Source organism: Diaporthe batatas (genome assembly GCF_019321695.1).
Source record: "Diaporthe batatas strain CRI 302-4 chromosome Unknown Contig00003, whole genome shotgun sequence".
NCBI classification, from domain to species: domain Eukaryota; kingdom Fungi; phylum Ascomycota; class Sordariomycetes; order Diaporthales; family Diaporthaceae; genus Diaporthe; species Diaporthe batatas.
The window spans coordinates 3087124-3107856 of NW_025408550.1; the positions used below are offsets into that span (position 1 = coordinate 3087124).

The 20733-nt window shown below is 56.7% G+C and overlaps 4 protein-coding genes across 4 annotated transcripts; 2 read left to right on the forward strand and 2 right to left on the reverse strand.

Moving 5' to 3' along the window:
- Positions 1 to 22: 22 nt before the first annotated feature.
- Positions 23 to 3107, forward strand: KVR01_003715 (uncharacterized protein; the record flags this gene model as incomplete). The annotated part of the gene is made up of 4 exons (XM_044783863.1): positions 23 to 300; positions 365 to 794; positions 865 to 2013; positions 2067 to 3107. 4 exons carry the CDS (start codon positions 23 to 25, stop codon positions 3105 to 3107), a joined length of 2898 nt encoding a protein of 965 aa, XP_044648730.1.
- An 855-nt stretch (positions 3108 to 3962) lies between these two features.
- On the forward strand, positions 3963 to 6786 carry KVR01_003907 (MCM DNA helicase complex subunit MCM3; the record flags this gene model as incomplete). The annotated part of the gene is made up of 3 exons (XM_044784453.1): positions 3963 to 4035; positions 4101 to 6675; positions 6753 to 6786. 3 exons carry the CDS (start codon positions 3963 to 3965, stop codon positions 6784 to 6786), a joined length of 2682 nt encoding a protein of 893 aa, XP_044648922.1.
- Positions 6787 to 7387: 601 nt separating this feature from the next.
- Positions 7388 to 9931, reverse strand: KVR01_002050 (uncharacterized protein). Its single transcript, XM_044790197.1, has 2 exons — positions 8030 to 9931; positions 7388 to 7951 (listed from the first exon to the last, which is right to left on the reverse strand). Exons 1-2 carry the CDS (start codon positions 8928 to 8930, stop codon positions 7434 to 7436), a joined length of 1419 nt encoding a protein of 472 aa, XP_044647065.1. The 5' UTR covers positions 8931 to 9931; the 3' UTR covers positions 7388 to 7433.
- Positions 9932 to 11707: 1776 nt separating this feature from the next.
- On the reverse strand, positions 11708 to 16271 carry KVR01_003823 (uncharacterized protein). Its single transcript, XM_044792177.1, has 7 exons — positions 15572 to 16271; positions 15106 to 15279; positions 14352 to 15046; positions 14267 to 14294; positions 13469 to 14208; positions 12612 to 13411; positions 11708 to 12541 (listed from the first exon to the last, which is right to left on the reverse strand). Exons 3-7 carry the CDS (start codon positions 14640 to 14642, stop codon positions 12238 to 12240), a joined length of 2163 nt encoding a protein of 720 aa, XP_044648838.1. The 5' UTR covers positions 14643 to 15046; positions 15106 to 15279; positions 15572 to 16271; the 3' UTR covers positions 11708 to 12237.
- Between the last annotated feature and the right edge of the window lie 4462 nt (positions 16272 to 20733).

Here is a 20733-nt window from a genome sequence, read left to right on the forward strand (position 1 = left end):
CCACCACTTGCCAACCGCAAACATGGCCCAGATTCCCATGATATCGGTGCCTCTCAAGGCCACCAACGAGATCGACTGGATACACCCTCTGAAACACTACATACAGCATACCTATGGCGACGACCCCGAGAGATATGCTGAGGAGTGCGCCACCCTGAACCGCCTCAGGCAGGACATGAGGGGTGCCGGGAAGGACAGCACTGCCGGGAGGGATCTGCTCTACCGATACTATGGCCAGCTTGAACTGCTCGACTTGCGCTTCCCCGTCGACGAACAGCACATCAAGATTTCGTTCACGTGGTGCGTTGTCTGGCGAGGTCCGTCCGGCGGCGTCCCGCTGACATGCGGCTAATGTCTTTTCCAGGTTCGACGCCTTTACACACAAGCCTACCTCCCAGTACTCCCTGGCCTTCGAAAAAGCCTCCATCATATTCAACATCTCCGCCGTCCTGTCCTGCCATGCCGCGAACCAGCCCAGGTCTGAGGAGACGGGCTTGAAGACCGCCTACCATTCCTTCCAGGCCTCCGCCGGCATGTTCAGCTACATCAACGAGAACTTTCTCCACGCGCCGTCAGTCGATCTGAGCCGCGATACCGTCAAGACCCTCATCGCAATCACCCTTGCCCAGGCTCAGGAGGTGTTCTTGGAGAAGCAGATAGCCGACCAGAAGAAGGTTGGGCTCTTGGCCAAGCTTGCCAGTCAAGCAGGCACATTGTACAGCCAGTCTATTGAGGGCGTTCAGGAAAATGTCACCAAGGCAATCTTCGAGAAAGTTTGGCTTCTGATGGTCCAGGTAGGAGACAAAGCCCCGAAAATCAGGGCCGCCATTTAACACGGTCTCGCTAACTACCCACTCACGGCAGATCAAAGCCAACCTCCTGAATTCCATGGCCCAGTACTATCAGGCTTTGGCAGATGACGATGCTAACGCCCATGGTGTTGCTGTCGGAAGACTTCAAGCTGCCGAGACCCTGGCAAAGGAGGCCAACAAAGGCGCCTCGAGCTTTCCTGGGTTCGTCCCACCAAGCTCGAATCTACAAGCGGACTGTGGCAGCCTTCTTGCGGAGCACACGAAGAGGCATCTTTCGACTGTCCAGGAGAGACTGAAGGAACTGGCCAAGGACAACGACTACATCTACCACCAAAATGTTCCCCCAGAGGCTAGCCTGGCTCCTGTGGCCAAACTGCCTGCTGCCAAGCCCATACCTGTCTCAGAGCTCTACGCTGGCCAGGATATCCAACGAATAACTGGCCCGGACCTGTTTTCGAAGATCGTGCCGATGGCTGTGACAGAATCCGCGAGTCTTTATGACGAGGAGAAGGCGAAATTGATCAGGGCCGAGACGGAACGTGTTGATTTGGCAAATAGCGAGATGGCTGCGAGCCTGGACTACCTGAGGCTCCCAGGGGCATTGCAGGTGCTCAAAGGCGGCTTTGATCAAGACATACTCCCGGACGAGGACTTTCGCACATGGTGTGACGACGTTGCAGGACATGAGAACCCACTCATGATCTTCGAAACCTTGAGATCCGAGAGAGACTCCACAATTTCCACACTAGATAAATGCTCACAGCAGCTGGACATGGAGGAGGGCGTCTGCGAAAAAATGCGTTCGAAGTACGAGAGTGAGTGGACACAACAACCCAGTGGACGACTGACTACAACACTGAGGAGCGACATCCGGAATTACCGCGAGGCGTTGAGTCAGGCATCAAGGAGTGACGCACAGCTTGCTTCAAAGCTCGGACAGAATCAAGACGTCTTCGACGAGATGCGTTCTGCGGCTCAGCATGGTGAAGTCGACGCATTGTTCCAAAAGGTCGTGAGCAAAGTGCGCGGGAAATCAAGTGGCGTGGGAAGCCCTGCAACGGAGCCGAACCTTCTTGACGCGGATTTCGATGACAGTGGGCCGAGTGTTATGGATCAGATCAAAAAGGTCGAGGAGACCTTGAAGAAGCTGAACTTGATCAAGAGGGAGCGAAACCAGGTCCTCAAGGATCTCAAAGAAAAGGCAAGCATCCAATGATTGCCTGCCTTACGAGCACACGCTAACTTGAGACATAGGTCCACAACGACGACATCTCCCAAATTCTCATTTTGAACAAGAAGTCGATAGCGAATTATGAGACTCAGCTCTTTCAACAAGAACTTGAAAAGTTCCGGCCGCACCAGACACGCCTGCTTCAAGCCAACCACAAACAGTCAGCTCTGATGAAAGAGCTCTCTATGACTTTCAACAATCTGCTGCAGGACAAGCGCGTCAGGTCAGAGCAGAGCAAGTACGAGGCTATTCAGAGGCAGCGGGCCTCGGTGGTGGGCAAGTACAAGCGAGCATACCAGGAGTTCTTGGATCTCGAAGCAGGCCTACAAAGCGCGAAGAGATGGTATGCAGAGATGAAGGAGACAGTTGAGAGCCTCGAGAAAAATGTGGAGTCCTTTGTCAACAACCGCCGTGCTGAAGGCGCCCAGCTCTTGAACCAGATCGAGCAGGAGCGCGCTGCCAACAAGAGCGCGCAAGCTTCGCTTGAACAGGAACGCCTCCGCGGCCTGATGGAAAGGATGTCCATGGAGCCCCCCTCATCTCCACCGAACGCGGCAGATTCGGCGAGACCTACGCCGTCGCCACTGAATTTCAGCAACAATGTTCCAAGATACCCGCAGACGAACTTTGCCGGCCAGTATCAAGTGCCGACGTCGCCCCCACCTTCTCAAACGCAAATGCCCCAATACCAGAGCGCCTACAACCCAAGCACATACGGGCGAACACCTGGGCCGACCTCGCCGCCACCGACACAAACGAGTTTTGGATCGGTCGGTGGAATGCGCCCAGGGCCTGCGTCACCACCTCCAACGCAAACCAGCTTTGGACAGTCTTCAAGACCATTCAGCACCTATGGAAATCCTCATGCAGCCACGCCGTCGCAGAGTTATGTCCCCCCGGGATTCGTACCGCCTCCGCCCCCGCCCGGGCCGCCGCCACTTGGTCCCCAGCAGACTGTCCACTACGGAGCGAGCAATTATGGATACCCGGCGCAGCAGCCAAGTTCACAACAGCAACCACAGAGCCAAGCAGACCCATGGGCTGGCCTGAATGCGTGGAAGTAGCTCAGGCAGTAAAATGCACGAATACAGAGCTGGTCGGGACATTCCTGTGCGAGCAAGCCTTGGGGCCGCCGACTTAGTACTTAGTCTTGAGCTACCTCAAACCCGAAGCCGAGAACAGTAATCCGGGAACCTGAATCATAAGATGAACTGCTTTGGGAAGAGGGTGAATCGGGCGAAACATCAGTAGTTCTCAAGACAACATTCTTAGGAGGGTCGGCGAAGGCAGGATCAAAATTTGAATGAGATTTGCTTTTACGCACAACCTCGGACCATGCGCATGATCGATTCGTCGACATCTTTGATATTCTGATCACGGGTTTTTAGGCCAGAGCACAAGTTGTGTTACTGCGCAGGTCCACGATCTTAAGGTGCTATGTTCTGAACCAAAATCATGCGTGGCGCATGCTTCCTCGCGATGAGACCAGCATGGCCAACATGCAGCCAAGAACAAGTGCTGTACAGGCTGGTTGTGGTGCGGAGATCATAAATAGCCTTCAATGCGGACCGAGACGATAGTGTACTGTACATGGAGATTGGAAGAGGTGGGGGGTGTGCTTGCAGGGATATAAATGGGATCTTGGAGCCTATCTGGAAGAACCTGAGTGAGCTGCAGAATGTGCAGCAGAAAAAAGTCGTGTCTGTTAGAGAAGCCACTTTACGCGCCAGGACGCGGTCGACCCAAATCGACTTCGCGTCGACGCGTCCCAAAAAGTCGCAGTGCCCTTCTTGTTCTTCCCCAATAACCAAGCGGCCCAGCAACCGTCCTTCCACCTCCTTCTGCAAACCTCGAAGTCAAACCTCCACCCGCCTTGATCTGCCATAGGAAGTGTCCAGATCCGCCCGAAGTACGACACCATGGACAGTCTTATGCTGCGCGATGAGGCCGCGCGCGACCGAGTGCGCCAGGCCGAAGAGTTCCTCGATCCACGTGCGTATCTCCTCCACAGCTGCAAGCAAGAGACCATTGGACCGCCTGCTGACTGCTGTCCACAGATGACCAAAATGTGCGAAGCTACAGATCCGACATTATCCTGATGTTGCAGAAGAACCAGAGGAGGCTGGTAGTCAACATAGATCACGTTCGCGACCACAACCCACAAATCGCAGAGGGCCTCCTCGTGGAGCCCTTCAACTACACCCTCGCATTCAACCATGCCCTCAAACAAATCGTCAAGACAATTCCACAAGCGAGGCCAGACCAGACTGACGACGAAGTCATGTACTACTGTGCCTGGTCTGGCAGCTTCGGCCTGCACGCCTGCAACCCCCGCACCCTTTCCGCCCATCACCTCAACCACATGGTGTCGATCGAGGGAATCGTGACACGATGCTCCCTCATTCGGCCCAAGATCGTCAAGAGCGTGCACTACAACGAGGCAGAGAACAAGTTCCACTTTCGGGAATATCGAGACCAGACCATGACCAACGGCGTCACCACAAACAGTGTCTACCCACAAGAAGACGACAAGGGGAACCCGCTGATGACAGAGTACGGCTGGTGCACGTACAGGGACCACCAGAGCATTTCCATACAAGAGATGCCCGAACGGGCTCCGGCCGGGCAGCTCCCCCGCGGCGTCGATGTTATTCTCGACGACGACCTGGTCGACAAGGTCAAGCCTGGCGACCGAATCCAGCTTGTCGGGATTTACAGGACGCTGGGTAACAGGAACACGAATCACAGCAGCGCGCTTTTCAAGACGATAATCCTAGCCAACAATATCGTCCTCCTTGCGTCAAAGTCTGGTGGTGGCATAGCCACCGCGCCAATCACCGATACAGACCTGCGAAATATCAACAAGGTCGCCAAGAGCAAGAATCTGTTCGAGATGCTCTCCCAGTCGCTAGCTCCTAGTATTTACGGCCACGACCACATCAAGAAGGCAATCCTGCTCATGCTTCTGGGTGGAATGGAGAAGAACTTGGAGAATGGTACCCACTTGCGTGGTGACATCAACATCCTCATGGTCGGTGACCCCTCTACCGCCAAGTCCCAGCTCTTGCGGTTCGTCCTCAACACCGCTCCCCTGGCTATTGCGACAACTGGTCGTGGGTCTTCGGGTGTAGGTCTCACAGCTGCTGTTACTTCGGACAAGGAGACGGGCGAGCGCCGTCTTGAAGCAGGTGCCATGGTGATGGCCGACCGCGGTGTGGTCTGTATCGATGAATTCGACAAGATGTCCGACATTGACCGTGTCGCCATCCACGAAGTAATGGAGCAGCAGACCGTCACCATCGCCAAAGCTGGCATCCACACTTCACTTAACGCACGATGCAGTGTTGTCGCGGCTGCCAATCCCATCTTTGGCCAGTACGACCCTCACAAGGACCCCCACAAGAATATTGCGCTGCCCGACTCGCTCCTCTCGCGTTTCGATCTTCTGTTTGTTGTCACGGACGACATCGAGGATACCCGTGACCGGCAGGTATCGGAACACGTTCTTCGCATGCACCGGTACCGCCAAGCCGGGACAGAGGAAGGTGCGCCAGTGCGAGAGAATGTACAGCAGTCCCTCAGCGTTGGTGGCCAGGCACAGAACGACTCTCAGCGGCCCACCGACGTGTACGAGAAATATGACGCAATGCTCCACGCCGGGGTCACTGGCCGTGGTTCCAAGAAGCCCAAAGTCCTCAGCATACCCTTCATGAAGAAGTACATCCAGTACGCGAAGACCCGCATAAAGCCCATCCTGTCGCAAGATGCCGCGGACCGCATTGCCGACATCTACGTGGGCCTGCGCAACGACGACCTCGAGGGCAACCAGCGCCGCACGAGTCCCATGACGGTGCGTACGCTCGAGACGCTCATCCGTCTGGCGACCGCGCACGCCAAGTCGCGGCTGTCCAACCGCGTCGAGGAGCGCGACGCCGTGGCCGCCGAGAGCATCCTGCGGTTCGCGCTGTTCAAGGAGGTCGTGGAGGATGAGTCCCGCAAGAAGCGCAGGCGGACGACCGCGCAGCCTCTCAGCTCCGACTCGGATGACGACTCCTCGAGCGATGACGACGAGGGAGGGGACCAACGTGCCTCGGCGCGGAACAGCCGGTCCGCGCGCGCGTCCGCGAGGGCGAACCGGGCCAACGCCCGCGGTAGCAGGGCGAACGGAGCAAATGGCACCAACGGCGCGCACGAGTCGCCAGAGCAGGAAGAGGAGGAAGAGGCCGAGGCCGAGGAGGCCATACCCCGGCGCTCCAATCGGACGGTCCGCAGCAACGGCCAGTCCCAGTCCCAGTCCCAGTCCAACCTGTCGTTCGCGTCGTCGATGCCGGCCTCGCAGCTCGAGTCGCAGAGCGCGGAGGGTGAGAGCCAGGACGACTCGCAGTTGGCCAGCGGCGCCGCGGGCCTGAGCCTGGGCGCCGAGGAGGACGCTCCGATCAGCGACGAGCGCTTCTCGACCTTCACGGCGGCCCTGGGCCCGCTGATGAGCACGGACCTGTTCGAGGACGACGCGGCGGACGTGGACGCGCTGATCCAGGGCGTCAACAGGCGGGTCGGCTCCCGCGGTACATTCAGCAGAGACGAGGGTATCAAGGCTCTCAAGAGGATGGACGAGAATGCCATGAGCATTATGTAAGTCTGACGGCTATCCCCCGCTCTCACAACTGTACCTTTCTGTCAGACAGTGCTAACAGTGATGAACCATGCAGGTTCACTGATGGCCAGCTTGTGTACAAGATCTAATGAGGTTGATGAGATGAGGATGGCATGCACATTGTATGTTGTCTGTCTCTGGAGCGAATATTGTGTGGCATGGTATGGATTGTTATGTTTGGATGGGTGGTGGCTTCCTGGCGTCTTGGCTCCGGATGGAAATGACAATTGTGCGTCCGGTGAATATCGAAAGCAACATTCTATGTGTGTTCCGGTTAGATTGCTCTGTTTAGTTTGCATCGAGGCAAGTGAGTCATGATTCTTGCTTTTTGTCTTTCAAATGTCCAACCCGTTACCGGGTGGTAAGCAACTCCAGCCAACGCCTGTCCCAAGTCTATAGTGATCTTTCCGCTGCTGTGTCAAGCCATGGTATCTTCAAATCTTGGTCTTTGCCCTCGCTTTTGGCGTAGAATATGCATGCGTTGAAGACATGCGTCAAAGTCTCCCACGGTCTCCATTGTGGGTCTAATTGACTTCCTCCTCATCTCCCCCCACAGCCTTCCTCCTATTCTCTTACCCTGCTAGTCTCTCACTTCCTACCCTCTCACTTCCTACCCTCCCGCTTCCTACCCTCCCGCTTCCTACCCTCCCGCTTCCTACCCTCCCGCTTCCTACCCTCCCGCTTCCTACCCTTCCGCTTCCTACCCTCCCACTTCCCGTCACGCTCACAAGGAACGTTACTCCGCCGGTAGCTCAAGGCGTGCTTGTAAAGCCTCCAGCCTGTCCTGCACTCGGTCGCCGTTCCACGTCTCCTCGCCCTCTTCATTCTTCCCCAGCTCAGGGACGCCAACCTGCTCGATGGCGAAGCTTGCGGCTATGCTACCCCAGCACGCGGCCTCCTCCATGGCCTTACCTCTCGCCAGCGCAACGGCCAGGCCGCCGAGGAAGGTGTTCCCGCCGCCGGTGGGATCCACGACCCTCCCCGCAGCAGCATCCTCTTTGGTGAAGAAGGCGGGCACCCACTTGTCCAGGCCAGGGTCGATGTCCACCTCGTCGAGTTCGTCCTGGATGAAGCTGAAGGTAGCGGTCCCGTCCTCGTCGCCGCCGTCCTCACCGGTGGCGGACTGCTGCAGAAGGCCTGCGAAGAGACTCATCATGTCGGTGTCAGGTTGTAGGCCGCCGTGTGCGGCATGGACCTTCTTCCGCTGCTTCGAACCACTTTTCTTCGAGTTCTTGCGGCCGCCATTCTTGGCAACTGGAAGTTTGGTAAGTCAAGGTTTCCGGTATGAGAGAACAGACAGTCAGAAGTGACGCCCGCCAAGAGTGCACTTACTATAGCAGCCCTTCTCGCCGGCCCTCACCACGAGAGTGAAGCTCGAAAGGGGCATGGAGCCGAGGAGCTGTTCGCAGGCCTGCTCGACGGCGACGGTGCTGATCTCGCCTGTCTCGGGGTCGATACCAGTGTCGCCCATGAAGCCAGCAAGCTCCGAGTGGTTTGGACTGCAGACGTCCACGAGGGGCAGGCAGTTGGTCAGGTTGAGAAGCTCGTCAGGCGTGCAAAGGTCAGGTACTGGCTCCCAGATGATGATAGGCCTCGAGTAACCCCCACGACCCTCGTCGTCCTCGGGCGGGGCCTCTTCCTTCCGCAGGGTCAGCAGCTCTGTAACCAGCTCCCGACACCTCGAGGGACTGCAGATGATGTGGAAGGAACGTGCTTGCAGCAGCGGCGAGCCGCTCAAGTCGGAGGCCACTAGACGCTTCTTAGGCGTAGTGTACTTGAAGGCTCTGGTCTCGTTATCGTCCACATATCCGTTCCATCCGCGAGTACACTTCCTGTCAGGGTCATGGCGCACAAGTGCGGCCGTTTCCCAGCTATCGATGAGGGTCGTTATGGCTGGGGGAAAGTCGGAGCCCTGGTCAACTATCCACCCAACGGACTTTGACTGGATGGGCCCTGGGGAGAAGAGGCGGGCGCCAAGGGCGGCATAGGAGCCGGCACCACCTAAAACGTCCTTCTGGGGAGGCTTGGGGGCTATATACTCGATGTCGTCTTCATGTTGGGGGTCAGCTTCTGTTTTGGTGTGGTCATGTTCTGGATCCCGGGACCGGAAGGGGCCCAGCAGCCAAGAAGGATAGGGTTTTGCGAGGTAGTAGTGACATAGATATGAGAGGAAGGCAACCAGGCTGAGGGCGGCATGCAGCATGGTGGTATCGCTCAGAACAGGAGATGACATCCCGATAGTACGGGGATAGATGGGTAGGAGGACTTGGCCTTGAGAAAGAGGCAAAAGCTACTCTCTGGCTGAGCCAGGAAGAAGAGCATAAGAGGCATGTGAGGCGCAGGAGGTATGGACAGCAGAGCAAAGGAAAAGGGACAGAAGGGAAGGGAAGGGAAAGCAAGGAAAGGAAAGCATGGTGAACATGGGAGGTTGGACAGCAGCAGCAGCAAGCAGGCCATCACTCGTTCGATCAATCAATCAATCAGGCCGAAACACGAAACACAAGCAGGAGATGTGTGACCAAGTCAGGCTGACAAAGGCAGGCTGTGAGAGCGGAAAGAGAGAGCGAGACAAAATATACACAGGCACATGGTGCACATAACATACCAATGATAAACATTCCCAAGGTGACGAAATCAACATCCTGGGGGGACGGCTCGGGGGCTGGGGTTGGCTCAGGCTCAGGCTCAGGCTCAGGCTCAGGCTCAGGCTCTGGGACGTCACCACTGACAGCTTGAGGCTGGTCATCGTCAGGCATAGCGGCAGAGGCAGCGGCAGCAGCGGGCACGGGTGTGTGCTCAGGCAGGCAAAACGCGCCTTGGATGTTGGGCCTTGGACCTTGGGCCGCCTGGAGACGTGGAGGGGTGTGTGCGCACGTGCATGCAGGCACAAAATGCAATGCACACTGGGGTTGGGCCGTCGTGAGTGAGGGTGGTGGTAGTGGTAGGGGCAGCAACAGTTTTGGGCCGTGTGGAATGAGCTGGCTGGCGGGAAGGGGGAAAATGAAGGCAGCCCTTATGCAAGCTGAAAGGGCACGAGGCTCATTGGCAAAGAGGTGATGGCTGGAGGCAGGCCTGCTGGAGCCAGGACTGTCCTCGATCTGAGCTGAACTTGGTGACTTTTAGAAAAATTGCACCGGGCCGGGTAGATGACAGTCAGAAGCCGTTGCTTGCCTCAATGTCGCCTGCTTGCTTGCCTGCTTTGCTTGTGCTTTGGTGCTTGGGGACTGCCTGTTTCAGTTCCTGCCTGCCTTAGTGGTCCACACTTTATTACCCAACTGCTGTACGGAGCGGGTAGTGCAGTATACTGCAAGAACCCCTGTTGCTGGCACTCCAGTGCGACCGTAACACTCGAGGTGGAGGAGAACAGGTTGAGCCGCTAGTTCTTGTGCAACGGCCAGCCCGATGTGCTTACTGATGGACAGCACCGGCTCGGCTGTGCCTGGCAGTAGATACCAGTAGATACCTAGGTGCCCAGGCGGCTATGTACGGAGTAGGTATGTACCTTCCTAGCCCTACTGCTTGCTTGTTGCTACACTACATGCCCAGCCAGAACACCACTGGCTGAAAAGCAGTGTCGCCGCCAACCTGCTGCTCAGGTTCTGCTGTTCCAAGTCATCTCTTGTGCGAAAAGCACCCAGACTTCCCACCGTGCCTGCAGTCTGCAATGGGGCTGTCCGGTGTCAGACGCACATCAGCCTACGTACACAGTACGTACCATCACATACCTCCTACCTCTCGGAACCACCCGCATCTGTCTCCACCATCTAAGGAACGTGCAGACGACACCCGTGCAGCCGTGGTAGACCACACATTCGACTACTGCAGTCTGGCCGGCAATAAATAACCTCGCCCAGCTTCCCCTCTCCCAAGGATCCTCCCTGCCTCTCACCAGGGGCACGCATCCGAGAATGAACCACCATCAGCCGGAGCAGAGACCTGAGATACCATAACAGGATGACCCAACAGCCATGCCCTGGGCCAAGGGGAGGGAAGGAAAGGGAAGGGAAGGCATCATATGTACCTAGGCAGTAGGGAGCAACCAGAAAGCCAGCACCCAAGACACCACGAGTACATTTCGTACTACACCAGCGCCACACCTATCCATTTCTTTCTGGCTGCGTCTCTGTCCTCGTCGCCCGCCCCATCTCACTGGCCAGCGCTGCTTCAACGGTCTTGCATATGCCTTGCCGGGTTCCCTCCTCCCCTCCCCGGACAGCTCACCACGCATGTGCTGATGCAAAATGAACGGCCAGCAAGATGCGTGCACACACACGGCGCCACAATCTTCAGCTCAAAAACATGTGAGATAGACAGCTGTCTGGGCCAAGTATCTGACACGCACTTTGCTCCACAGATCCCAACTCAGCCCCAGATATCTCCCTCCCGCTCTGCTCCCTTTTTTCCTTGGCCACCACAACCACCACCCCGAGTCAACGCATGCTCATGGGCGGGCCGCAATGACACCCTGTATGGCAGTGGACATCCAAAGATGTTGTATGAGCTGGAACACGGCAGTATCGGCACTGTTCATGTCGTCGAGAGACAGGAAGCAGCGCCCAAAGCATATCCGCGGTCTTGGGCGACCGTAGCGGGATCTAGTCACACTGTGGTCAGCTCCGTCACAGCACGCGTCACGATTCAGCATTGTCCATTCGGCTGGGCTGACCAGAGGTCTTGCTGTCTCCTTTGGATCCGCGTCGGAGGGAAGGCCGATCCCAAATTTTCAAATGTTCCTTTCACCTCGCGGAATCTGCCGGCCCGCCCAGGGTGGGCTGTGTGCCCCGTCCCCTATCTCTTCTACACAGTACCCCGTGCCGGACTGTTATTTCTTCTCATGGCTAGCTTGGCCGCTCGCTCTCTCTGACATCGATCTGGTTCCTAAACACCTGCCGTATGCGGGGGAAACAGGATGATCCAGTCCCCCCACCCTGCATAAATTCATTGTATTCGTACTTATACCTGTGCACAACTTGCCGTGATGTATTAGACCCAGCCACACCGCCCCCCTATGCAGCTAGTCGATCGGAGTGGAAAATGACAGGTAGCATGACATCGCGGCAGTGTCGATCCAGGTTCGAGCCAGGCAGTGGGTAGATAGATAGTCAGTCACATAGTCTATAAAGTGGGCTAGTCAACGGCAGCCCTCGAACGACAGGGTTGTCTGGACCTTGGTGGGTTGGGGTAGTAGGAGAATGGACGACGGCCGCCGCGCCGCGCCGCGCCGCAACTCGCCCCTGGACCTGATAACTACCAGATCAGACCGCACCGCTGGCCTCAATCTGATGATTTGGAATGTCCCACTGGTCAAACAACCCACCGGAAGTAGCCGGCTGAGGACAGGGAACAAACTTTAGCCCACACCCGGGGCTAGAACGGGTCTCCCACTTTTCAGCCTCAAATGGTCGACGTCTCTTTCGAACGGGCCTGCCTGACAACGACCTTGCCAAGCCCAGCCGAGTTCCCTGTCCCCTTGGGACGGCTATCCAGACGATCCCTTCGAACAATGATGTATGCTGCCTTGGGTACCTTTCACTGGGCCTTCAACCCATTTGACTTTTAATGCCCCTGTCATTTCCTGTCTCTGCAGGGCTCAGCATGCTGCCCCCAGTTCCTGCAACAGGACTCGTGTCGCCCCCAAGATGCAAGGCTGCGAACACGTTCTTCATGTCCTGAAGGCTCTCCGTCCGAGCTGAGCTGGCCGCCTCGTTCCTTTCATCTGCAAATGCCCGGACGCTCTGCAATATGGGAGTGAACCCGTGATCATCCGGGAGCCACCAGCGAACCACCGTCTCGTCCTGGAAGAGCTCCGCCATTCTTTTCCGTACCATGATCGGGAATATATACCTAGTGAGTTGGGAACACGGGTCAGCGTCAACAGCCGTGCCATTCGCAGCGGGACAAGCCCCGCACTCACCCAGAGCTTTCTAACAAGGCAAATTTATTCCTCAACCATAGACTGCTGCCGGGGCTCGGTGGAAGGAACATCGATGCAATCGTGAGACAAGGATGGAGCATGATCAGAAAGCCTTTCGGGCCGGAAGCCCATTGCTCACTAGCGCTGAAGATCTGGCCGATGGCCTCGGCGTGTTGTGACAAACTCCCCAGCTCTGATAGAATCTGACCTTGAGTGCCCTGGCTTGCCTGGTACAGATGCATCATTACCGTGGCATGCCATTCGCAAAGGAGTAATGTCGTTGAAGCTAAGGGCGCGTCATATAACGGTGCCGTCTGTGGTGAAAATCTGACCATCTCGTCTGGGGTATGGGAGGGCAGAACTACCCGGCGAGAAGGATCCATGAGCGCGGGTTCAAGGGTCTCCCTCCACTCTCGCAATTGCCGGGCGATAGTCTCGTGTTCCGTAGTGAATGATGCTCCTTCGATGTTATCTCTTGCACGCCTGGCAACAAGAAGGCTGATGTCGTGGCAAATCAGGCGAAGACGGTTCTCGGCCTTCTCATATAGCCACTCCAAATCGTCGGGCTCATTTGCTAGTCTTGCTCGGCAATGCCCGTCGAATGCGACGAACCAATCTCGTGGAAGGCTCGTCACGAATCCTCCCATGAGCCCGACAAGAATATCGAACCGAATATACCATGACAGAATGATGCGATTGAGCGACGTTTCTACGATAGACTGGGGTGTGAAGAGCTGACTCAATATCTCAAGGGCTGCCTTCTGGTGGCCCATCAAGTTCACCCAGTCGCCGAGGTACTCCTACCCTCACACATTAGGATCTAGCATAAAACGCAGCCAAGCCCAATCAGCACGTACCTCTATTGTTGCTAGCTGCAATATTGTCAAGAGCGTTGTGAGCTCATGCTTGTCCCCACTCTTGAGAAGGTCGAGTAGCAAAATGACACTTCTGTTGTAGTATTTGAGGAATTCCGGAAGCTGACCGTTCGGGTCCCCGAGTGTCTGATGATATGCCGCGAAAGCAACGATGGCATGGAGCAATGGCTCATTGCGGAGCGCCAAGTTGATAAGTGTCGTTCGGAAGAAGCCAGCAAAGTCTCGGTGTACACCGTAGTGATAATGCGTGATATTCTCGAGGAAATACTCGAGGTAATATCTCAAGTCGGCTGGGAGATGGGAAAATTCTGGGACTGCACCAAAAACAATATCTGGCAGGTTAGCCATCAAGGGAGTATTGCTGCTAGTCGTCCCGATCGACCTCGTCGGCGACGAGCCTTTGGCGCCTTCTTGAGAAGATGTCTCGGAAGGCTGGCGATTTCGAGTTAAAAGTCGCTTCAGATTCAAAGAGGATGCCGTGCTCATGTGCCTGAGACTTTGTGTGGGCGGCATTGATTGCTCGGAGACGCTCCCTAAGTCGTCCTCGTCCTCGTCTGGGATGGGACTTAACCTTCCGTCCTGGTCTGCGTCATCTTCCTCCTCATTTGAGGATGCCGGACTTGCTTGACGACTGGTATCCGCATCTTTGCCGCCATGTGGGACGGAGTATTTCGAAGACGGTGGATCCGGATAAACGCAGTCTCGTGAACCTTTGCGACATCCTATCACCAATGTTAATATCCAAAATGACGGTGCGTGGCGGAATGGGATGCTGCCCACGTTCACAAACGGGATGTGTCTCGTCGCACTAGATGATCATTAGGAATAGGTCGTTGGGGGAGAAATGCTCGAGGCTGTGGCGCACCTTGACTCTTCTACTCCGGCAGGTAAAACAGCCGCTGCGAGTTCTTCTATGTTTGATGTGATCCGCACCAGGGGCAGACTTCCGTCTATTTCGCTGAGACCTTGGTGCTTGGAACAACGCCGGCTCTGCAAAACCAGAATAATATGTCATGTTCTGGAACTTGTTCGGGTCGATGCTGCTGCCCGTACCAAAAGCAGGCGGGGGTCCTTGCGGCGCATCCTGCGGGCTCAAGCCGGAATTGGCCCCCAGTCCCGATACTGAGGACAGAAAGTTATGGTAATACTCGCTCATGACTCCCTGAGTTGCACCTGTCTTGTATACTGGAGTGCGAATTAGGCAGAGTATCGATCTTACTTAACTCTCGTCGTCGTTGTCGGCGAAGGATGAAAATTGCTAGCCTGCTCTAGCATCCCCGAGATGGAGTAGATTCGTGAGGGATCCGACGCATCAATGCACCACAACCCGCGCCTTTGACAGAACTCGATTCAGGCTGTTGTGGGAAAGGTTACCGAGGTTGCGTGACGCGTTGCAGAGAATCAGCAAAGAGAGGCGCTTTCCGGAAGACGGCCGCAAATGATGCGCCGTAACTGGGGGTTTTAGTCGTAGCTGTGACGTTCCGCCAAGGCACGAAACTGTTGAAAAATACAATACAGGGAAACTTGTTGCACAAGACACTGTCCAAAGGTGTGAGTGACCTAGTAATGCAATGGTGCTATTAGTTGGAGCTCAGGAGGCGAAGGGTCTGTCCGCTCACAAGGTAGTTGTCTTTGGCCAGAGGTCCTGCCACCACAGCAGTATGTAAACTACTTGCTCCGGGAGTACCCACGACGAAGAGGAGGGGGGGCAACTTGAATAGCGGGACGGGACGGGAATATCGACTTGGGCTCAGATTTTCAGTGGGGCCACTGTCACCGGTGGGAGCCTAGTTCTGAGATTGATCGTATTATTGATCAGCTTTCATTCACTGGCCCGCCAAACGCCAGGCAGAGAAAAGGCAGGTGGTTATGTGGTGAAGACTGCGCTCGGATAGAGTAGGCACAGGGAGGGGCTGCGTTTCTGTATGGGAGAGGGAAATGTCCCGGGTGATAGCGGGCAGGTTGCTGAGTACCCCAGATATGTAGCCAGGGCCATGCCTCCTAGGGGATGACAGTGGTATTTTGAGGTACTGGTACGACTTTTGCAACAAACTTACCGGTGTGACTATGGAGGTGGCAACCTACAAGGGTATGTATGCAGCGAAGATGTATTCGCCAGCCGAGAATAGCCCCCCACAGTGTTCTGCGTGACTGCTGCCAGGTCAGGGAGACTAGAGCCTCTGGTAGCAAACACGTTCCCGTGAAGGAAGCAGCTGGTCCACTCCTCAGGGCTCGAATGCTGGTCTGCTATGCGGGCATATCAGTTTTAATTGGGTGTTGTCTGCCTCTTCAGAGTCGTTTTGGTCTGACACGAGATCACTGATGCCAGTGACGGAGCGGAGGGGCAACCCGGGAAGACCGAAATCCCGGGGATGGTGATCGATTGGTCGCCCAAGGGTGAGCCAGGTGGAGATGTGAAAGTCAATGGTTCGGGAACAATATGACCAGACGCCCCGTTGCTCCTTGAGGCTCTCAACTGGAAAGTGGCCGGTATAAACTTTAGCAATGATTTGGATCCGCTGACGAGACTCGCGCCTCCGGAGTATACCAAGAGTTGAATATGGTCGGACACCTGGAGGCGACTTGGGCAGGAGTTGGTGGAAGGGGGTAGAGAGAATCTTTTGCTGCATAGAGGTCAGTTGCATGCGGCCTAGTAATCCAGCAAGGCCCTTTTCTGGCGGCGAGAAGTCCAAACAGCCGTCGAGGGATCCAGATTACCTTACACGTTGTGTCTGCTGGATTCGTGGTTCTGTTGAAAATCGCAGATTCTTCGACTGGGAAAATTGTTGACCTTCCAAACTGATTGACAGACGTAGATAGGGTGTAGTCGCCAGGGCCGGCCGTGATGAGCTTTGTGCTAAGGCATGCTGGTCCTATATCTGAACAAGGGCCACCTTTGTATTTCCCATCTGGTGGGTATGGGAACAGCTAGGGATGGCCCGTCCTGCTTCCGCTCGCTGGGGTGGATGGTGCCTGAGTTGCGTCGACAAAGTAGCAGGTGGTCCTGCCTTACTGATCCTGCGATTTCTGTATGGAGCGGTTGAGGATCTTGGGGTGCAACTGCCAGATCCCAGTCGAAACTCTCAGTCCACGGAACCGCGCGAGTACCATGTAGGTTGGCTGATGCCGTGGCACTGTGCCGGTATGAAGCTTGGGGATACCACCGAGGTGGAGGATTCCTACCTACAGTAACGCCTGCATGGGCTAGACCTCAGACCTCATCTCACATGGGCGTATGAGCTGGGGTTTGGCGGACCCTTGACAGACCGTGTCAGGCAATACCCTGCAGGCTTTTTAGGATCTGTACTTCCTGATACTACTGACCCATGAGCGGCTCCAGGGCCTCACAGACAACTCGGACGATGGAGGTGGACAGGCGGGGGCATGGCCACCCACAGGGCTTGCTTATCCCGAGCCCACAGTTTGTCACAGCAATGACCTGACTGGGCGTCCCGAGGCAGACCATTGTAGCAGCACTTGGATGGGCACCCGTGCAAGTGTGCAGAGGGCGCCTCCTGTGGCAAGCACGGGTCAAGTCGAGAGCAGAGGAGGCGTCCCAGGGCCCCAAGATGGTACTGTGTGGATATCCCAGTGGAACCGGGGTACAAATGAATACACAGTACCCTCAGGCAAGCCCCCCATGTAGTCGAGGCTCCCACGAGCACACCCTCCCGGGGCCATTGTGGGGGGGGGGAGGGGTGGAAGAGCAGGGCGGGCTTGCCCATCCCAGCATTTTCCGATGGCATGCCGGCGTGATGTATTTTGGACCTTGGTGATAAGCGCCCCGCTGCCAAAGTTGGAGAAGTGCTCCACATGTTCCAAGAAGGATTGCAAGATGAGGTCAAGGAGGGACTGCGCATGCTGGCAGGCTGGCACTGTCATGATAGAATTCGAAACCCAGGCTCTGGACAAAGCTTGATCCTGGTCGAGTGCAATCAAGCGGCCAAGGACAAGCAAACCCACACCACTGGCCAGGGGGGACCCTTCATCACGCGTGGAATTGGCGGGCCGCGGCGCTGGTGACATGAGAGGAGCAAGTGGTGGATCCGAGAATAGTGGCCTGGATGAGAAAGTGAGGACAATGGCCTGGGATGGACTGTGGCAGTCCAGGAGCTACACAGGAGCTGCGTGGCTGCCCGAATTGTCGATCGACGAGATCAACGAGCAGTACCCAGGGTTGGGAAGCGAGAGCCGTGTGATGTTGAAGAAGGCGGCGTATGTGGCTCTCGACCTATCAGCCACCGCCGTGTTCCTCCACTTCTTCGCGCCTTCCATTGCGGCCGCCACAGGCAAGATGGCGCCTTCTTGTGCTGCAAGACACCGCTCGACCATGCGGGCAGGCGCGCGACCGGCATCGTGGGAGTGGACCGGGCCTGGAGCATGCTTGCCTTGCAGTGCCAGTGCAGTGTGTGTCGAGTGACCTCGGTCGACCTGGCAAGACTCTGGCCCAGCCCAGCCCAACGAGATCCAGATCCAAGCCCCCCCCCCTGGACCCCCCTGGACCCCCCAAGATGCAGGTTCGATGTGCCGCCCACCCACACTATGGGATTGCTGTGCCGTGACAGCCATTAATGGACGAGACGCATCTGGCCTCGCATCGTCCGTCCCCCATCCGACCGTCAACCCTCCTCTCTGGCAGGCAGGCTGGTTGGTTGGCGGGCTGGCACCCATGGCTTCCATGGCACCCACCTACATGATGGCCAGCATTTCCGGCTCGCCTGGCAACCTGGTTCTTCGGGGCCAGGATGTGGGGTGCTTGAGCAGGACGACATGCGACATGCGACATGCGACCTCTGGCTTCGGGTGATTAGTCAGGCCGCCCTGCCCATGCTGATCAGAGCGCCCCTGCATGCCCCCGGCATGGGGTACTGGTACGGGAGGCGCGGCTGTCAGGAGACACCTGCCCATAGTACATGTACAAGTCGTCATCTGAGCTGCCCCACGCCTCCCTCCCTGCCACAAGGCCTGCCCGACTCCCCAGCACCCAGCCAGCCAGCCAGCTGTGTGCCCTCCTCCATCTCCTGCCCGTCTGGCCCATGTGCCATTTTAATCGCCCCCCTCACGGCTCACGGGCTGGGCCAGCGAGCTGGAGGTGGTGTTGCTGCTTCTGCTTTGGTGCCTCCGGCGCAGCTCACCAGCCCGCCAGCCTGCCAGCCTGCCATCCATCCATGGTCCTGGTTCACTCACTCGGGTCAGCCCCGTCAGCCCGATCAGCCGAGTGCGACTGTGCCTGCGCGGCTGGGGCCGACCGTCCCCAAGATCAGACGAACTTCACGTGGGAAAGCACTCCAGGCTAACCGTTCCCAACAACCAACATCCAAGGCAAAGGCATGCAATGATACATTGCCTAGCAGCCTAGCAACGGTGCCCTCCTGGTCCCGGTCTCACCTCTGGTCCCGGTCCTTACCCTGCCGTCGTCATTTCCTCTTGATTCAGACGGGCACCCACCTGAATTCTTGTCCTTCAATTTGCCCATCCTCGCCAGCTTCCGCCTCCCGAGATTCACCACCATGCTCATTTCACCGCGCCCGGGTCTTTGACGCGCTCGAGTCACCGCACGAACACGGCCCCAAGAAAGAGGATCCCGTGTTCCGCGCCAGTCTTGCCCGGGCCTTGAGTCGATTTGACGTCCATGCCCTCTGGGCGAATCCCGAATTTTGTGCCTTGCCGCCTTCATGCAAGCCAGCCTGCCAGCCAGGTACATACATGGCCTTCAACACGCGGGCCCTGGCCGTTGTCATGCACCAAAATGCTATGCGTCTTCGGCACGGCGGTGCCACAGTATTTATCACAACACCATCTTCTATGGCTCCTGTATGACGGCGTTGTCCAAGGTCACGCCGTTCGCAAGTCGACTGTCTATTAGTCAGTCTTCATCCCAGCGCAGTCCAATCCAAGCTACCGTACGGTTCCAGTTCGGGTACCTGGCGATCTTTGCTGTCCCAGGCTGTCGGGCCCCGGCCTGCGCCAATCCCGTGTCCCAGTTCTTTGGAAAGCGATGCCCGCTACCGCTCCAGCCTTCCAGACGGGAAACGGATAGTAGCGTACCTGGGACCATGAGCGCCCAGCCAGCCCAGCCAGCGGCCCTGCGGCGTGCGCAGTACGAGCAGGGCCCCTTGCCAGTGGCCCAGGACGCCCCGTCGTTCCCAAAAGAGCCGGCCGCCAGGGCGGTCGCGGTTGACCTGCCCACCCTAGTTCAGAACCGCCAATTCGGAATCACTACAACCCTCTTCTGCCCACCGACGGACACTTTTGAGGCTTGGGCTCTTATCATACGGAGTACATCAAATGCGACTACATTTGTCTGCTGTACAGTACTACCTAGGTCACTGACCATGTGAGCTCGAGCAGAAACCACCCATTTTGTGGTTGAATCTTTCTAGGCGCCATGCCCCCAAACTAAATCGCACCTCTCGTACCCTTGATAAGGCATCTCGATTGTATCACGCACTCAAATTCGCAGTCCCGCCAGGGAGCACTGAGACCCACAGGGCTCCAGGACCTGGTGTACGATGCAATTTTCCGGTGTGATCTCCGGTGAGTAGTTTACGACAACCCGCACACTCCTGTACACAGCCTTCACTGTCAGTCTGTCCCACTGCCAGGGACATTATCCCAGCGTCTCCGAAAATCGCTCTGCCGGGTGCGCAGCCAATTTTTTTTCGATCATTTTTTGGGGCGCAAGCATCGACGAAGCTAACAAAAGGCTGGACGCACGCAATTGACCTCTCTCGCATTGCATGTAGCCCCGGGGGCTTGTCTCTTCCATCAATCACCAGCTACTACTACTGCACAAGTCGTGGAGCATCGACATGCACCTGTCGGCGGCTGCTGGCATCCTTCAATTCATCAAGGCACGGGGATGCCGAGCAACGTCTGTTGGCGTTTTCCAGCTACAGTGATCGCATATCCACTGCACGGTATACGCACCTTATCCTGCGTCAAAGTGTTCCACCGCGTGCCAGGGAGTTGGCAGAGATCGCCCCACACAAGGCTAACTAGGCAAGTCTTCGTTCTGGGAACCGCCCGATTAGGCAGGCCATCTACACTCTCTCCTGGTGCGCCCGATGTCCAGCCACCACCACACAACCACCAGCCTGCTTCAATGCCGCCCACGGGTCGCGTTGTCGGGTAAAGCGCAAGCCACAAAATCCTCGGAGCCACCTTACTGCAGCAAGCAATGGCGATGGGCAGTGGAAGAGGCAGGTAGCGTCCGGCATCGGGCACTGCGCGATCGACTGCCGCGC